A 20,555-nucleotide genomic window follows, 5' to 3' on the forward strand; every position below is an offset into this window, starting at 1 on the left:
AACCTATCTATGTGTAGATAAAATCTACAAAATAACACATTTCAACGTGTCAGCTGAATAAAAATGAATATCACACACAATCAATACACGATCTAAGAAATCGTTTGAGTGGTTTTCAAGTTCACATGTAGTACAGCCATCAATGTTTATTTATAAAGCTGAGACATTACGAGATGTTGCAGTATTTAATTTAAATGATGACAACAGATTCAACATCTAAATTATTTAGAAGGACTTACATAAATTACCGGTAGACATGCTAATATTTTATGATATAGTCGACCTAGGTAGGCTCTAGTGTGGTTCCCCTAAAACTTTCCGTTGTGTCCTGAAGACGGTCATATTTACAATCGACATTAATTTTAAATTGTTTGAGGGAAAGATGTCAAAGAAGACTCATTTTATTCAGAAGTATATTTTGAAATCGAGCTAATTTGCATCATTATTTATTGTATCGAGAATTTATATACGTCAATACATATTTAACTTTTTCCTGTTATGATTTATGGTTTCAATTGTAATGCATATAAATTATTTATATCGGTGAATCATATGTCACTGATTTTCAAAAATGCTAGATTTATTTTACTTATATTTTGAGTATTTTACTACAGTAGGGCAAGGTCGTTATGGTCACTAATTAGAATATTGAGACGCAATCCGTTGATAGGATTGGACGTACGCGATCTACCCAATGGAAATACGATTGCTTTTCGTTTTCGTTATTAGCTGATTGCCTTAAGAGTACCTTCGGGTTATTTGATTTCCCTAAGGCGAAACGAGATCCTACAAAGTTAGACGATAAATAAATAAGTATTATTAGTGTATTTGAACGCAATTTCTAATGTTTCTTAACTGTAGATGCGAATGAGAGCTGTGTTTGTTAGATGCATGAACTAGATTAGATGAAAGGTGCGCCTTGGAATCCTCTATATGGCCATAGACACAGGACGCATTATACCTACTATCGAAAGTATTATTACATGCGTGGCACGTAGGCATATCTAATTAATATCTACTAACTACATCCGCAACGGACTCCCGCGGTCTAGGCAATACATTAAGTAGTTTGCATAACCAAAATCTAGTTCAAGTGCGTATTTAAAAAGTTACATAGGCTTATAATTAAGTATACCTGTCGAATTTGAGTTTCTAGTCGTATTTTGTTAATTAGCTAAGACCCAAAAAGTTAACACAGTAAAAAAAAATAAAACGAGATATATTTGGAATGACTTGCATCTTTTGGAAAGACAGCCTTGATTTTCTTTTTCTTTTTTATAACGGATTTATGTGTTGTGATTAATAAAATATAGAAAAGAAAAAAGATTTAGTTAATTGAGGTGACCCCTAGATCTGTCCGATTAAGCTGTATTTACAGGTATTGCTAACTTAGTTTGCCTACAACATTTTGGGCTATCAGTTTATCTTGGAGGCAGTTCAATTAGAAAATCGATTACGTCACGTGTGTAACCACCCCACCAACAAACTTAATAGCGTTTTAATCATTAATTTGGTCGCGTTAACGGCCAATTAGTACGTGGCCTTCAAGATGTTTACGTGCAGCTAAGCCACAATGACTAAAATACAATATAATATTATTACAGCGGTGTGAACAAACCAACTTACTCGTATTTATGGTTTTTAATCATAGGGTTAATTAATTTATGCCAGTACTGATTTTAACTGTGTTAATAAATATAAATAAACAGCCGAACCGGGTACGCATCGGACTTTACCCTACCGCTTTATTTTATGAGTTTTTTCTTGAAGTTTGTTAAACAAGTTTGTCTTGTTTCCAGGTAAAATGACATTGTCAGCGCCCCCGAGCATCGACGACTATGAAGATCCGTTCGTGATGAACACGACGAACGTGACGAGCCACCCCGCCGCCTACGACGAGCAGTACGCGCTCGACCTGGTCGTGCCGCTCACCGTCACATATGTCATCATCTTCGTGGCCGGCATCCTGGGCAACACCAGCACCTGCGTGGTCATAGCCAGGAACCGCTCCATGCACACCGCCACCAACTTTTACCTGTTCAGTCTAGCAATATCAGATCTCATATTATTAGTATGTGGCTTACCATTTGAAGTGCACAGATTATGGAACCCGGACACGTATCCGCTAGGCGAGGCGCACTGCATCGCCATCGGGCTGGCGTCAGAGACGTCAGCCAACGCGACAGTATTGACAATAACAGCGTTCACGGTGGAGCGGTACATAGCGATATGTCGACCCTTCATGTCGCACACCATGTCCAAGCTGTCAAGAGCCGTGCGCTTCATCATAGCTATATGGGTGTTTGCGTTGTGTACCGCCGTGCCCCAGGCGATGCAGTTTGGTATAGTGTCGTATGTGGATCATGGGCAGAACGTGAGCGCGTGTACAGTGAAGGGTGTGGGGGTCCATCAAGTGTTTGTTATATCTAGTTTCGTGTTCTTCGTAGTGCCTATGTCGATGATATCAGTGTTGTACGCGTTGATAGGCATTAAGTTGCGGACCTCTCGAGTGTTGCATCCCGTTAAGAAGCTGTCAGTGGAGAGCAATGAAAGACCTGGTCAGATGCAGTACAGAAATGGTGCGTCACAAAGAAGAGTCATCAGAATGCTCGGTAAGTTACACAACTTAGACAGTAATGTGGATTCTTCTATGTGCGTAGGGTCATTAGAGAAGTAGAGCAAACATTTTCTTTTAAAATATTCTAAGTGTGTAGGGATGAGTAGACGAAGACTATGTAAACGTATTTAGATGCCGAGTCTTATTTAGAAAGTTTTTCGTTTTGAATGCAGATTAAACCTCTAGGTATATGATAAACTAAAAGATAAAGCACGAAAACGTTTTTAATAGTCTGTTTATGCAAACGAAGTTTTTTAATAATCAAATTGCAATTAAATTGTTATTAAGATATCTCCTGCCATGATCTGTCATATTGGTATAAAATTGACCTTGATGTCTACAGAAATTAAAATTTATGAAATAGGTTATTTAATGTTATAATATAAATAACGTTATAATATTGATACTTTATGATGAAACCTTGACTAGAAATATTTCTTAAGTTGGTGTTCAGCCTCGTAGGCCTATTTCGCAAAATAAGTGCTTAAAACAACCACAACACATAAATTGTGCACTTTTGCGTACCTATCGCTTTACATAATGATAATATAATTTAAATATTTAATGTAAAATTTCGTATCATAAAATCTGACCGACGGACGTAAGAGCCTAATTACATTGTACTACATAGAGCGATACTTGCTACACGCTACAAGCTGTAGATGTGCGTAAAAAAAGTAAAACACTGTCTACCCCGCTACCAACTTGCTGACTGGCAAATACCTTCTCAACTACTTGAGTTATTTTAGTACTTCGAATGGTAAAAGAACAAAAGGGGAATTATTGCCAAGCCCGTCACAAGGTCTTTATAATATTATAAAAGTTTCTAGAACGCAACAGAATACACTAAAGCTAAAGTATACTTAATCAATAAAGTTCTTGAATAGGTTATACATAATATTCTTCCACTCAATATTGTTTTTAATTTTATTAATTACAAATGTCTAAACATTTATATTCCGACAGTTATGAATAATTTATGAGTGCCAGTGTAGTGACCGCACGAGGAAAAATTAAAATTTCTAATTTATTATTTCGTACGCTTCAATGTAATTGTTCTAACTTAAAAATTAACCGTGCCTAAGGAATTTAGACAAGTAAAATTCGTGTAATGCCTGCAGCCATTACTTTCAGACGTAAAGATTTGTTTAATGTGCCAGCCACATCTGCGAACAATTACGCTAAACTAAACATTATCTAACTTATGGTCTGAACATAATCCAGTATTTCATTTCAAATGTACATTTACAAGGGTACCGGGGTAACAGATCGGGGAGGGTTGTCACAAGGGTACCCCGGGTTAGACAACTCATCGGGCTCCCATTGGAGCCGTCCTGTAACATATTAATTATATCACATACAATCCTCTTCCGTGGTTTTATATTTTCCCAAGGGTAGTAAATCAAAAAGATAAATTAATATGAACTCAAGTAAAATGATTGGAGCCAAATTGTCGATAAATTGTATTAGTTTCGGTTTGTTTGACTTCCGACGACTGTCCGATTATTTGCTCGTCTACCCTTTTACGGAAAACTACTTAACTGTACTAATAACTATTAGATTTAGTTAACCGTTTACGTTTTCTTTTATATAAAATGTAATTGACTTTTAGAAACCATGAGGGTACGACGAACCTACGGGTGAAATTAAATTAAATTTAAGTAAACATAAATTAATACGTATTACGTTTGAAATAAAAGCATCCGCTAAAATTACCCATTGTATGTTCCTTCTAATTTGGAATAATCAAAATGTAATCCACTCTAAATCCTATTCTCTGGTTTGACTTGCAGTATAACAAAAGCTGAATATTCATTTAATAAAATTTTAAAGCTTCATTTCATTGTGATTCTGCTTTAGATTAGCAAATTAATGTCCGGATGATTTCGACATACCTACATAAGACCTTCGAGGCTTATATATTCATACACTTTAAATATTACAATGCTAGTAAAATATTCAAAGCGAAATAAACTTTATCCCTTGGTTTATGAATATTCAGTCGGGAAAAATAAAAAGCGAATAGTTTTTTATTTCTTTTATAAAGTCTTGTGAGAATAAGAAGTTTTTATTGAAATAAAAGAGGGTTTAGCTGTGACAATGTTGGGCCAATATATTTAGTGGACTGTGGCAGTCAGGGCCACTGTCAGGGCCGCGATAAAGGGTCCCAGTAGGCCTAATAGAATTAGGGCCATACCTTTCTATTTTAGTATCCGTGACTGTACGGTATTATCATATGTATTGCTGTTGTTTCTGACGAGGAAAGTCGACGGATGTAATCTATAGCGATTAGATTTTCTGCGGAGGAGGAAACAGGAAACAACTTATTTGTGCTTTTTTACTGAGCATCATATTGCTAAGTAGTTTACGCGTGTTCTTCTTCTGAATGTTTTTGTTATTTTTATTTCGTTTTCACAAGCATTCAATGTGTTTTTATCGTTTGCTTTTTTGGTAAAGAATTCTATTTGATTGTTCTAAATTATTCGAATGCTATTGTTACAATGAATTTATCAACACGGAAGTTACCTACTTATTAAAAGCGCGTGCGTAAAATGATATTATTATATTTTGAGGTGATATCACCCTTGTATAATTACGTACTAAAGTGGGGCAGTGAGACAAACAAGCTTGCAACTGCTATTGTGATGATTTAAATTTCCCGCACCGTGGGAGAAAATCATGACGCCTGCTGGTTATCACCTCACAAATTATATTATTTATGTACTAGTTGATACACTAATATTTATAATGTTTTTATTCTAAGCCGCATTCAACATTTCAGAGTATAGTGCCAAATACTCACGTAACGCAATATTACGTAAATACGATTATCTAATAAATACAATGTTGCACAAAAGTTTTATCATAACGAAGCTTTAATATTCAACTTTTAATTAAATTAGTTTATCTTGCTTCAACTCTTAAAACAAATGTCTTATTTCTTCTTCTACTTTAGAAAAGTATATTCTGTCATTTTTATTTTGATATCATTGTATGAAATGGGTTCTCTCCTACTTTTATAATAAGATCCGATAATGGCATTTCATGAAGAAACTTTCGCAAGGTTTAAAACCGTTTCCGTGTAGTATATATAAGTATGATTTTTATGGTCGGAGATTTTTTGGCACCGTCTAGCTAGCGTTATTGTTACACGCGGGTGGTTCACCGTCTACAATTAAAACAACTCGCCATTCTCTGTGTATTTAAATGGTTTTATCACATTGAAAAAAATACCCAAAGGTCTTTGATAAAATGTATTGAATGGTTTATAAATATCGTTACAAACAATACATATTTTAAAATAAAGCTGAATTAAAGCCTGTTTTTTCAAAGTTGGTTAAAAAGAAGAAAAAATTGGGGAGCTTGATTGGTCAATTTGCAGCCATTAATTTTGATGGTTTAAGCCGTTACAATAGTGAATTACAGCTATAAAACACGATACTTTGATGTACACTCACGGACGTACACGCGCTTAAGCCACTTTCATATCATCGTTATTTTGTAGTTTCAATTGTTACAGAAGTAATACGACCTCCAAAGTTTGATCCAAAAAAAATGTTTTTAATGGAAATAAATAATAAAATACAATTTATTTAAAATAAAACAACAATGTGCATAACATGGCCGAGTTGGCATATGATGAAAATTCTTAATAAAATAATCGGACCTATAACTTAACTTAATCTCTATAATTAATAAATCTCAATTACCGAGATAAAATATATTTTTTGTTACTGATTACAAAAATACGAACGATGGCAAGTAGCTTAACTACTAATGTCCACGACTGTACCTGTAGTGGGCTAGCGTGCAAACCCATCGAATTCGACGTGACTCGAAATGTATGAATTCGAATCGATTTTTGGCAGTTCACTTTTGTGGTTTGATGCTTAGATTACACTGATTACAATCAAGATGTAATTTTTGCTTTATCTAAAAAAATGCCATTTGATTCGGGTATTTTCATAAACAGGTACACATAAATGTTTAGGGTAATAAAAGTAGATACTGCTAGAATTTGGGTAGAAACACCTAATAATAAAATAATGCTTTTTCAATTTTTAATTGAAACCGTTCTTAAAGCATGTTTTTGTTGATTTCATTACCATTCGCAGTGATTGGGTGCAATTCGCAAACACGATATTTCAGGTCCTATTCCTAGTTTCTATAAAAAGAAGGTTGTTTGAAGCAGTCTATTTCGAAATTGCGTTTATTTGCGGAGTGTGAATGTTCCTGTAGATAGGAACATGAATGTATACATATAGTACCTATTATCCAGTTGATCCAATTGTGAGTGATACTGGGGATGGAACTGGATACTGATATGGGTTTTAGTCAGTAAGAGTCTAAAACTCCCTAAGCGGGAGAGGTCATTTGATGAAAAAATAAATTGGTCGTTTTAGCGCGAAAGTGGAACCAACATACGTCCACATACCAACTTTCGCGTTTATAATATTAGTATAGGAAATATGATTATAATATGTCTGTTTTTATTATCAAGCGTAATGTGTGCAGATGTCGATCACACTTGAATGAATACTCATGCTTTCATAATGATTTGAAAAACTGTAAATACAAGCCTATTGAAGCTGTTAATTCTGTTACATATCTCGGTGTTAAAATTGATGAAAGTTTTTCATGGTCTTGTCATATAGATTATATTTGTAATAAGTTAAGAATATTGCTTAGTAAGTTTTATCATTTAAGTTACAAAGTTCCTATAAATATTTTAAGAAGTCTGTATTTCTCCTTAGTTGAATCAATAATAAGTTATGCTCTTGACAGCTATGGCCTAACCTTTAAAACTTACATTAATAAAATAGAGTCATTACAAATAAGATTTCTCAAGTTACTAGTTACAAAAAAGACCAAATTAAATTGCAAAGGTGATTACAAGAAGTTATCTATACATCTATACATATAATAAATCTGTAAAAAAACTGTGTCTGTACATTGAATATATTAAAAAAATAATAATTGGGTGGGGTTTAGAATCAGTAATGGAGCACAAATCCAAAAAAAAAAATCTGTCTGTTTGTCTGTATGTCTGTATGTCTGTATGTCTGTTTGTTTGTACACGCTAATCTTCGGAACTACTGGACGGATTTCAATGATTTTTTTCTTTGTTGTATCAGTATTAAGCCTGGTCAACATATAGGCTATAATTTATCTTCGAAACTTGAAGACCTGGTGCAGAACTCCAACAGACCAATAAAACTATAAGAGATACAAATATGGTGCCTTGGAAAAAATTGTTTCATTTGATGAGCATTTTCAGCTGAGATAAAAAAATTTAAGATCTGGAACACCTGATGTGGAACCCCAAGAGCCCAGCTTCTCTGTACCATATACAGGTATGACGTTTTAGCAAAAGTTGTTCAATTTGATAAGCACTTTCTATTGACTTATACAAATTGAAGATCTAAAACACCTGATGTGGAACTCCAGGGGCCCAGCTAGACTATAGCATATAGAGGTATGACGTTTTAGCAAAAGTTGTTCAATCTGATAAGCATTCTCTGTTGACTTATAAAAATTGAAGATGTAAAACACCTGATGTGGAACTCCAGGAGCCCTGCTAGACTATATCAAGCATATGAAGATATGACGTTTTAGCAAACGTGGGGCCGAAGCCAACACGCTGAAGCCCTTTTGAGACAACTTTAATGAAATGGTGACACAAAACCGACGATTATCCCTTTATACACTATAGAAATGAACCCAAGGACAATCCCCGGTTGACGTCGTTAAAAAAAGACAATCCCCGGTTCTGTGCTAAACTATTGCTAACTATGGACGAAAACTACTTGGGCTATTGTGATGGGATGTTAGTGGATGACAATGTATTAGGTACATGTAAAAACGGCAGGTGGAGACTCGCCAGCTCACTTACTGGGCCCCCGGGAACCAGTCACTGAATAGCAACAAGAGGGCAACAGGGACATGAGCGGCTGAAGGGTGAGGATACCTCGACGGACTTTAAACGCAGATTACGCGCTCCCTGTGCTTACCATGAGGCACCTACCCTCCGAGCAGGGCTACTAATCCTGCTCTAGCGACTCCACTCTGGACGGCCAAGCCAAGCCAGAGGCGTGAGACCTACCCCCGTCATGGTTCACTCCGACCGGCCGGAGATGGGGGACAGTATACACTCCCTGGAGAACTCAGTATATACAGCCCCGCGGGGTCACTACTCCCCGTCATCAGCTTCAGATGTCCTGCGGTGCTTATTATTGTCGTTATTATCTCAAGAGCCTTTGTCCCGATTATGTTAGGGTCGACATCCAGTCACGATGCAACTGAGTACCAGTGTTTTACAAGGAGCGACTGCTTTTCTGACCTCCACAACCCGGTTACCAGCTCAACCCAACACCCCTTGGTAAGACTTACTGGCTTCTGACTACCCATAACGACTGCCAAGAATGTTCAATGACAGTCGGAACCTACAGTTTAACATCCCCTCCAAATAACGGTCATTGGTATCCAAAATATACGTAGAAAGTACATACGAACTTAGAAAAGTTGCATTGGCAGGCACTTGCCAGACCTGGAATCAAAGACGCACGCTCATACTTGAGAGATTGGTTCTCTACCCACTAAACCACCACGAATTCCACTAAGTCACCACGACTTTGTCATCTATTTCATGTTTTTTTACGTAATAATACGTGTAATATTTTTGCCTCACACAACTTAAATGCGGACTAATTAGAATCACTACTTTTATCCCTATGGTCACGTCTATTGCGACTATTCAGATCTTTGATTTTGCTGACCCCGTAGTCGCTGGCATAAGGGACAGGATCCGCGTACGAAGTCGCGGGCAGAAGCTAGTTTAAAATATGTAACATCTTACCGGTTCATTTAAAACATAGATATCTCTTAGCCATAAATCAGCACGGCAGGAAAGAGCATGACTTATCTATTGTATCAAATACATACAATACACGGTCTATGCCTGCCGGTAAATATAATGTTCCAAGGGTTCATAATTATTTTGGTGATAGAACTTTAAAGAAGCGTGTACCATATGTGCTCAACAGTTTACCGGCAGACATCAGACAAGAAAATAATAGAAAACTCTTTAAAGTTAAGTTAAAAAAGTATTTTCATAAAATAATTGAGTAGCGTAATACCATTATAATATATATTGTAGTATTTAAAAAAAAATATAAATGTATATTTATATAAGTTTATGTAAAACAATGCGGCTCATCACCCACAGTCAAACCGATAAACCGGTTTTGTGGGGAAATGTTTATTTTAAAACTGTACATTTTTGAAATAATAAATAAATAAATAAATAAATAAATAAGCACGCGCGCAAACATATCAATCAAATCTTGTGACTGACACGCGAATGCCGCCATTACAGTTCAAAAACATAACGATTTATCTATTTTGGACTTTATTATTATATAACATACCAATCATAGGTTTAATGACCCTAAAATTATGGCAATAAATAGGTACCTTTAGTTTCTTTAGTTTGGTACCTATATTTTGGTGTACCTATTTGGGGACAAATGAAAACTCGAACGCGGTTATTAGGTATATCTATAAGGATGCGTGAACTGATTGATCCAGAAATAGGGAGAAAATAGTGTGTATAATAAATTAACTGCGTAGGCAAGCGTTGTGTACACTTTTGTTTGGAGAGAGGTCAGTGGTGCATTAGATTAGATTATAGCTAACAGTGGCGTGCACTTGGAGAGGCCTATGTCCAGCAGTGGACTGCGATAGGCTGATGATGATGATGATGATAGCTAACAGACATTCCTTTACTATTACAACCGAAGCGTGATTATTGCTTTTTAATAGACCGTAGAATGTGAAAAGGGTTGTAAAATGAAAAGGTTACAACCCCTACTTAAATTCCAGTTACTGTTATAAAGATCAAATATTGAAGCTTTTCAGTGGCTCTGAAAATATTTATGCAAAATTCGCAGGTAGCCCGTTTAAGCTGAAATGACTCGTCCCACGATCGCTTTGTAAGTTTATAAAATAAACACTTGATAACTTCTTGCAAGGGGTATCTTTATATACTTATCCATCTTACAATAACCTCGGAATATACTAGGACATCCCTTCAGTTCGAAGCACACTCGAGTTTCACTTTGATAACTTCTATATCGGCTTTCCCATCCAACCAGCGCTCCTTGCATCCAATATCGGAAAAATGAAATCGGAACACAGAATCGAATAAAATTTTATGTTACACCCTTTTTTTAGTTTTCAATAAAGTCTTGATTTTTCGCGTTTGTTTGTAGTGCTTTTTGAACTCGCTTAAAACAATGATACTAAGTATGTTTCAAATGAAATAATGTTCTCTATACAATTTTTATGGACTCGACCGAACAAATTCTAGCTGGCAACAGAATTGTAAAAGTGAATTGTGTCATAGTTACCGCATCGCAACTATTTAGGAAATTGGTTCACGACTCTTATCTCCTATGCAATGCAAATTAGACATTTTTATGTAAATACGTGACATTTAAACGGGACACCGTAATTCATTCAGGACATTGACTTTATGCTAAAAAGACATGACATGTTTTTGTTTAATTTTGTACAATATTACCATCGTAAATGGATTATATTAAATCAATAATGTGTCACAAATAGACACTTTTTTGTGGCCTCGGCCATATAAGTTCCGGATTTTTGTAAACGAGGAAGCTAGATAACAATCTACTATCGCATCTGCGATAAGTGCTTGTTATTTATTTATCGATAACGTTAACCTCAGTTTGATAACAAGTTCATCATAAATTAAGATAACAGTCAAAATTATAAATTATAATCTAAAACAGAAAACCGATCACGTTTGCAACAGAATATAACAGAAAACATTAGCATTCGTAAATCTCTCACAGTACACCTGATATTCCAAAAAATCTTCGTCCATTCATCCACATTATTTAGAGAATTCACAGTTCTCTCTGCAAAGTGATATACATTATCTAATCTTATCTTATGCAAATAACCTTGTGCAATAAATAAAGATTTTGCAAACAGACCTCTATGAGAGCACGAAACCATTTTCCTGCATATGTTTTTTTGTCATTTAGGAAGTGCATGAATAAAACGTCTCGCCAAATGTTATGAATATTAATAAATCACTGTGTAATTACTACTGTACGTGTAATAAACAAGTGGCACTGAGCGTTAAGAGCTTTTATGTCGTAAAGTAATGGCTTAAATTGCCATTTTACAGGCTGCATCGGCTTTGTCTACGACAATTAAATGTTTAAAAAAGTACTATTTTAATAACAGTGGTGTAGTAATACTATTTCATTCCTACTTCCTATGAAAGACAAGGACAGTTTTGTTTACAACTGTTTATGTAATTGCGGTCTAGCAAAATTATGTTAGTAGGTCTAGGTAATCTTATTGTCCATTTATTTACTTTAGTCGACTTAGGAACAATGTCTATCACTCAGAACTTTTCGGAAGAAACTCATTACAGGAGTATGGAGGAGCTGTGTCCAAAATAAACAATAATAAAACCGTGGATAAACAGACAACTAATTTAACTTTACGTACAAGAGAATCGAGGTCGGAACAGATTAAGCTAATAACAACAACCAACAATAATGGTAATTATAATTGCTGATTATACGACTGTAATTAATATTTATGTCAATTTCCATATTCATTTTATTCACAAACGGTTGCAACCAGTTTCGAGTTTCATCTTTATTTGGGCTTAATTGGTGGCAGACGTGCCTGAACTCAGGGTCATGAGGTCGACTCATATGTCGAGACAGTCGAAACGATCATATTTACTGTTTCAAGCAACATCATGAATGATTTATGTTTAAAATAACACGAAAATAAGATGCTTGTGCACGTAGCGTGAAGCGGAACATTATGATCGTAATTATGTAACTGAACTTAATTTTTAATTTACATAATGTGATTTACATGCCTTTTGTTCTTGAGTTTAATAATATCACTCATATATACCTCATAAATTAAAAACAGTCTTATATATTTCAAGAATGGTGGAAACTTCTATGGAACTCTTATATTTTGTCACTATCCGGCTAAATGACCAGAAGACTGGCATTGACATACTCGTTAGGAACAGAGTCCTTGATATACATATAAAACCACTGAATTACTTGTATTATACTTGAATTATAAAATAAACAGAGTTTTCCTTCTATATATACTGCCTTAAAGACCTTAGTCTCCAATAAAAGATCACAATACCACATTCAGAATTAAATTTCGTCGCGGCGTTGCCGTTGGTAGATTCTACTCAACAACAGTACGTATAAACAGATCAAATGTACAAAGTACAAAGTTCTAGAAGTACATTAGAATGAACACCTTTAATTCCTAAACTTGTTTTGTGCTCATTAGACTGTGCATTATCAGTCACAAACAGTTTATTTGAAAATAAATAAGAACAGGTCTAATCAACAGTTCTTCTATGTATCTTTTAAATGGTTGGACTTACATCAAGTTTTTTGTTACAATAGAATTCTAGAAAACTAGTTTTAAGAACCCATAATTTCCTGTAGGTACTGGTTTAGATTTTATGTCAGATATAATTTAATATTTAAGCTATTCGAGACACGCAGTCATGGCATTTTTGTTTTTAGGGTTCCGACACATACAGTATAAATACATACCCATAGAGTCTATTAAATCTGTCAGAAAAGATAATTGAATTTCGTTGTCAAATAAAGCAAGTGGAATAAAATGGAGAGACTTTTTAGTCAGAAAAGTAGTGTGGCGATAATTAAAGAAGAAGGAGAGATGTTATGGACCACTGTTTGATTTTGAGATATGAACACGGTTGAAAAATTGCAAAAAAAAATAATCATTTTCAAAGTTTGGAACCCAACACAGCTCAAATCACACTTGGCATCTAATTTTGATGACTTACAATGACTTTTAGTTTTCATGGTTATAGACACGTGAAGCAGGCAACCATAAAAAATGGTAAAATTATCGTAGGGATTTTTTACTGCATTTATAAATAGCTGCAAACATATTTTTTTCTTTGGCTCGTGTCTAAGTATGTAGATAAAAGTCCAATAACAAGATCAAGTATTATGTTATTGATATTTTTTGTCTATTTTTAAGAATTACTCTCCGTTTTCACATGAAAACACGAGAGTGCGAGGCTCTATGCCTAGTCAGGGACTCAAATTACCCATGTTTTATTTTGACATAACACAGATTTTTCTAATCATATAATAGAAATCTTGGACTATACGAGAACCTATTTTATTGATTTTATTAATTCTAATTTTATTTTATTAAAAAATAAAATCTGATCTCTGCACTTCCGAATCTGATATCCACTCGAGACACTGGGCCAACAGACAGTATTTAAGGTTTGTTAGGTATAAGAAATACAATTATTATCACTACACCATTTGTAAAAGCTCTATAGATCAATAATGGCTTTATATTAATCAATGCCGACATGTTCATTCAGACAAGTGCGAACCTAACCTTTTTTTCTCTAAATTTTTGAATATTAAATACTTCATCATTATGTGCTAATTACTCAGTGATTGTTAATGAGATTCTTTCAAGTAGGTTTTTTAAGAACCATGAACATTTGTAAGAGCTAATTAATTTATAAAAGTTTTTGTGAAGTTTATTTGGCATGTATGTATTGATACTATTGCAGCTTTTCGTTTTATCTTCGTGTTTCCATTGTATCGTCTGTAAAGTTTAATTTATATGTAAAAGAATAATTTTCTCCTGAATAATAAATGTGTGAATTTTAAACGGGACAAGAATATAAAGAAACAGTTTGAAAACCAATAATATAACAAAACGGTATTTAGCTTGAGAAAACATGGTACATTAATAATTTCATATTTTACCGTTAATCCTTCTCTAGTTTCATCAGTCAGTCGATATTAATTTTCTAGAGACATTTCAAAAGATCGTTTAGTAAACAATAAAACGTAGTAAGGCGTAGGGCGGTGGTCATGAATTTTCATGCTGCATTTATTTTCTCGATACCAAGAATATTGAGAAAATAACTTCGCCGTCGGACGCAATCTCATCATTTTTTTAATCTCTCTCATCTTGACCCTAGCCTTGAATTAGTGCATTGAGATTCTTAGCACAATATTATTCTATTCCTACTTTGTGGGGGTGGGAATATTATGTTTGTTTGTTTATCGATAAAGCAGTACGTAACTATTAAGTATAGTAATGTGTAGCAGTACGGTAACTATGTAGATTATAACCAAACCAAATCATAGGAGACCTTCTGCTTTCCCATAGTTCTGTAGATGTACTACCTGGCAATAAGCAATTACTCTTTCTTGTACCAGGAATTTTACCCAGAATAAAACATAGTAGATACCTATAAATCCTAATGACGCTTTAATATGGATATTATGATATAAAGATTAAAGCTATTGCAATATTATCATAATATTTATTGTACAACATTGTATTTGGATCACTGACAGAGAGTTTAAAGACGGGCATTACCTATATTTATCAGTCCCGATTGTATATGCATATGTGTAGAAGTTGCAAAAGTTTAAAAGCATTGGAATATTACTTACTTATATACGTTTTTCCAACAGTTGCAGTGGCGCTATCATTCTTCATTTGCTGGGCGCCTTTCCACGTACAAAGACTGCTGGCTATCTACGGGAAAAGCTTGGAGCACCCATCAGATACCTTCTACTTGGTAAATTATTATTATTTCTATTTATAAAGTTATAGTTTTATTTGATTTTAATATTTTTTCTTTGAGATTCTATAGATACTGATGTTATAAACTAAAGAGTTTGTTTGTTTGTTGGCTTGCTTGAACGCGTTAATGGCAGAAACTACTGAACCGAAAAAAAATCTTTTATGCGAGTTAATGAAAAAATCCCATAGGACGTGGATAAAACCGCTGTCAGAAGGTAGTAAATGAATAATTTTAAGGGTGTTGTATACTCACAAACTACGAAGTGTGAAGTACTAATACAAGACCATAAAATATAACTACCGACACGGAAATACACTCCCAGTGTATTGTACATAACTATTATGGAACTAGACTTTTAGTTCTTATTAATATACTCTAGAGTTATGTTACTGTTTCTGCCGAAAAAGCTCACTTGGTCATAGTTTTCGTGTTTTTAACGTTCGTAAAAAGTATGTATGTAAATAACCTGTCGAGAGCATTTATTTTCGATTTGTCTCACGCTGACTTGTTTATGATATTGATATTTATAGATTGTTTGTTTTGCATGCAGGTCTACATCGTACTGACGTTTTTATCGGGGGTGCTATATTTCCTGTCGACCGCCATCAACCCCTTCCTATACAACATTATGTCGAACAAGTTCAGAAACGCCTTTAAGGTAAGAGTCTATGATTAATCTCCTTGTTGTCTTACATCTCACGACCCCATTTTTCATTTTAAACAACAGCTTTTGTTATTTATAAGTTCATTATATTTTGTTTTAAAAGTATTGTCAAGGGTTTAATATTACATCATAATGATGAAGTGAACCGACCTTTTTACACTTGTTCGCAGTTTAAAACAACAGCTTGATCACGTAAAATCCGAAAAAGCTCCGTAATTTTAAAGGCCGTTGCATAAAAGTCGAAAATTTACAGCATTTTATGGTTTTATCTGCAGTATTCAGACCAGCAGCCGGCTGGGCGAGCACAAACAAAAAAAAAAAACGGTAGCAACGTATAGCGTAGAGCACGCATACCACAACACTAATATAATCGCATTCATTCCTATTTCTTTCCAAAGTAATAAAATGCGGTACATGATTTCGCTGTTTTTATTGTACGTCTTAGGTGCGCACGATATTACATACCCGGTGTCAAGCGTAAACAAATCAAGTGAATCCGTTTTATTTTTGGTTCGTGTTTTCGGTTCGTGCGGTAATTTGGTGGGTTTCGATATCGGGTCCCTTCGGACCACGGCTTGCTCGTATTATGAAATAACAGGGAGTTGACAGTACGTAAACATTGCCGATAATTGGATGTGTCATCATTGTCAGTGTCTTTTATTTGTATTAGAAATAACGTTTTCACGAGCTAGTGGTAGGTATTAATTATATTTTTAACGAAAATTGTTAAATTGAAGATGCATGCGGCTGAAAAGAATCAGAGTTAGTTTCCTTGTATGACCAGTTCGTTCATCCGTGAAATTATAGCAACATAAAATCAAGTGGCATGTTCGGAATTATTTGGATAGGAGGGATTCTATGTATGAACCTTTTAACCCTTTGAAAATTATGTCTGTGATCATATTAGGGGATCCTAAGAGATTAGCTATTTCTTACATAGCTTTCATGGGTCTAGCAGATGTTCGTTCAGTATAAAAGCCTTACCAATAGGCAACAGATCTGAAGATAACGAACACTCCTGTGCTTATATTTCCCACATTGACCCATTTTGCAAGTTGACCCTACAACTTGCGCGGGGCGATAAGCAGCTTTGGGAAATTAACTCGCTAAATAAACATAACAGTTCTTGGTTGGGCTTAAGAAAGTGTAAATTTAATGGGGCAGTAACAACCAGACAATAGCAATTTGTATACAGTAATAACCGTTACGGAAAATTAAACAATTATAACTTGTTAGGCTTGGATTAGTTCGCGTTTATAAGCTACGAGAACTTGCTAGTTACCACTGATTTTCCGGAAATAATGTTGATTAAGGAAACAACGTACCAAACTTACAGGGAAAATAAATACCTAAAGACATCCCTGATGAAGTAACCTTAATATTTTGATATCTAAATAAGTGCCTAAAAGGCTGAAGCTGAAGCATATATTAGCCTAATTTTATTATATACGCTTTCCATATGGAACTGGAATGAAAGCAAAATGTATCAGCTAGTTATTATTCAGTACCATTTGAAGGAGAGGGTTATAATTAAGGTCGGCCGTTGTCTGCCGAGGCCAGTGGGAGGTGGGGATGGGACCTGGAACCAACTGCGTATTTCGTATTAAATATATGACGTCACAAAATGCAGCTCTGTTCGATTTCTCATTAGAGAACAGCAATATAATTTTTATTACTGTTTTAAGTATGATGTTTTAATGTCTTGTTCCGTTTCATGTAGTTTATGATAGTTGGTGGGCATGAGTTAGAAATAATGGTGATGGCTGTGCTTCTGTAATACTCGTAGTTTAATTAGCTCAGGAGTATTTTTGGTGGCGGTTTTCAGGTTTCTCTTCGCAAGAAATTTTAGCAATCACGAATAGTTAATATAAATAGGTAAATAGTGTACTAACAAATCGGCTTTATGTTCGGGGAATGCAGCATTGTTTTTAATTATTTGCACATAAAAATATTGTATTAACTGAACAGTAAAAAAAAAAAATCGATCATACACAAAAAATATTCCGGGAAATCAAAATCAATGATTGGAATTCATTGTGACGATGTAACAAAGGAAAGGATTTAGCTGCACATAGGCTATAAGCTGGCATACTGACGCTCTGACATTACGTCAAACAATTCGATTAATTTTGCACATTCTATTGTTTCCTACCAGGTCATACCCTGACGCTTTTGAGAATGATGAAAACCTAGTATGCTTTGTTACAACTACTCATATTAACTGTAACTAACTGACCAGTTCCATGTATCTGATCAATTATATCATCATTATATTCAGATCTGCAGTAATTCCTCATCGTTAAGTCTTCACTAAGCCGCGTGTCAATGCCCTCTAACACGTAAACCAGACATTATTCACCGTCGAGGTGTCACTTTGACAGTTAAACGTTCACTCGTTCATGATGCTGTGGTTTTAGGAGGAAATGTTCAGAAATAGTGATGTAGGTAAATTAGAAACTTCAGAATTTAATTATAGTGCAGTGTATATTTACAACATCATACCTATTTATTTTGGTTCCACTCTCGTCCAGGAACTAAAACTAGTTGGGTGAAGATTGAGCTGAACTGTCTTAAATTTTGACAAGAGAACCACAGATTGTATACTTTATTGATTGTTTTGCTAATTGAACTGAAATCTTTACATTGCTCACACAATGCAAACATTTCATGATAAATATTTACTATCGTATGTACAATTCTAGTCTGCCAGTTTATTTTGGTGTTACAACTTCCATAGACAAAAAATTGTGATCAAAGTTTTATAATACGTTAGATATAATTTTCTTCTCGATTTATCGCAACTGCATCTACCCTATCATATTGCTAGTACAATTTACTCCATGTGCAGTCACCAAAGCGCATTGTACGGCCGAAGGCTGCCCACATCGGCCACTATCGTCACTCTTGTAGGCTTTGTTTACCCCTACTGTCCGTAAATTAGCTCTGAACAAAGACCTCACATAGTTAGCCAGTGCTGCGAGCTTCAGTTAGGCGTTGTGCAACCACCACAGTTTACGGTAATGATGTCTTATTCCATGAAGCTCTGGCGCATCTATACTCGCCTAGTAGTTAATGGAGCGTGAGTTATGTTGCTGTAAGGAGTCTGTATAGAGAGTTTGCACCTCTCATCCCGGCCGCCGCGCTGGACCAGGTAGACACCATGGGCGCCGGGTGTCGCGAGATGACTCTCGGCCACCGTAGGCGTGGGTCTGTGGGCGGTGAGTTCGGGTGGCTCATCGTCCCTCTGTCTTTCTAGACGACAGACCCGTGTCGACGGCGCGCGTTGTTCCACGCGCTCCTCAAAGAGATGTCAGCAACCCCAGCGGGGCCCAGCAGGGCCAAGGCCTGCCGGGGCTGCGGGTTGTTCGAAAGAGATACCGCGGCCCTGGTACATAAAAGGCCTATGACGGAACACGACGATTTTAGTCAGTAAGAGTCTGACACTCCCTCACCGCTGCTAACCCACAGCGGGAGGGGTCATTTGATGATTTTACGTCGCTAAAAAAAAAAAAAAAGGAGTCTGTATACGATATTAATTTAGATTGCGTGTACCTACATACCTATTATTATATTTTTTCATAATCGATGTGGATCAAATGGCCATTGACTGTGTTCTGAAAATAAGAAAGACGTTGTTTTTGCAAACATGAACCTGACCACGATCGTAACATAAAGTAAGAAAATGACAAAAATATTTTACACTAAAGTCTCAAAGAAAGTGTGTCTAGGTTAGTTATTCGAGCACTGGAAACAGAATTATACCAAATTACTCTATCCTGAAATCCCAAGCCTGTCCCTTCTCATTTAGTGGAGTTAATAGAGTGACAGTCGACCCTTATGCTAGGTCTCGCATATCTTTATTATGTATTCTACATAGTTGGATAGGCACAGCGAGACCCTTTTATATTCATAACATAATTTATTTAAGTATGCGACTCACGTTGATTTTTGTGCCAAAAAATCATAAGTGCTTACAATGTCACCTAAATATGTAAAGCGTAGATAATTCCACATTTGATCTTCATAAGGATCATGGTGGTTTGCGTATGTACGGAATGACTTTGAACTTTAAATAATAGTAAATTCCATGAATTTGCATAAAAAAAACATGCAAAAATATCAGCTCGTAATGACTTTTTATTACTGTCGTAAATATGTACGTAAATCAAGGTAAAAAACAGTAGTAGCAGTCAGTGAGGCCACTTTACAACCTGTCACAGTATTCATCGGATAGGATCAATAACCATGTCGGAAAATATTAACAAAATTAGCATAAAAGCGCAATCCTTTGTTTCAATAGTCAACAGCCACATAAACAAAAAACTAGAAGAGTGAACCCTTGTCACCTCATTTGTTTTTATTCGTTTTTCCAATTGTTTTTTCCTCAAACAAGTCAGTCAATTTCCGTAACAAATTTTGTTGGAACTTAAATTAATGCCACAACTCAAATTGGGACAAGAAAACAATAATAAAGCAATAAATGCTCCGCTTTAATTTGTTTAACCGTTGAAGGCAATTTTTACAATGAATGAGATCAATCAATCTAGGAAAACTCAATTAAAATTCAGCAAAATAACGGGGGTTGG

The 20,555-nt window shown here is 35.3% G+C and overlaps 1 protein-coding gene across 7 annotated transcripts in view; it reads left to right on the plus strand.

The window, feature by feature from the left end:
- LOC110371637 (pyrokinin-1 receptor) overlaps positions 1–20,555 on the plus strand; it is an 87,914-nt gene that overhangs the window by 40,533 nt on the left and 26,826 nt on the right. For 6 of the 7 annotated variants that reach the window (XM_064037566.1, XM_064037571.1, XM_064037568.1 and 3 more), the window contains exons 2-4: positions 1,800–2,612; positions 15,193–15,299; positions 15,856–15,963. In XM_064037566.1, the coding sequence (XP_063893636.1) occupies positions 1,805–2,612; positions 15,193–15,299; positions 15,856–15,963 (1,023 nt within the window). In that variant the 5' untranslated portion in view covers positions 1,800–1,804. Of the gene's footprint in view, positions 1–1,597; positions 1,719–1,799; positions 2,613–15,192; positions 15,300–15,855; positions 15,964–20,555 lie in introns of those variants that run through there. The other variant, XM_064037569.1, reaches the window with a different exon arrangement.

This window comes from Helicoverpa armigera, chromosome 13 (assembly GCF_030705265.1).
Source record: "Helicoverpa armigera isolate CAAS_96S chromosome 13, ASM3070526v1, whole genome shotgun sequence".
Taxonomy (NCBI): domain Eukaryota; kingdom Metazoa; phylum Arthropoda; class Insecta; order Lepidoptera; family Noctuidae; genus Helicoverpa; species Helicoverpa armigera.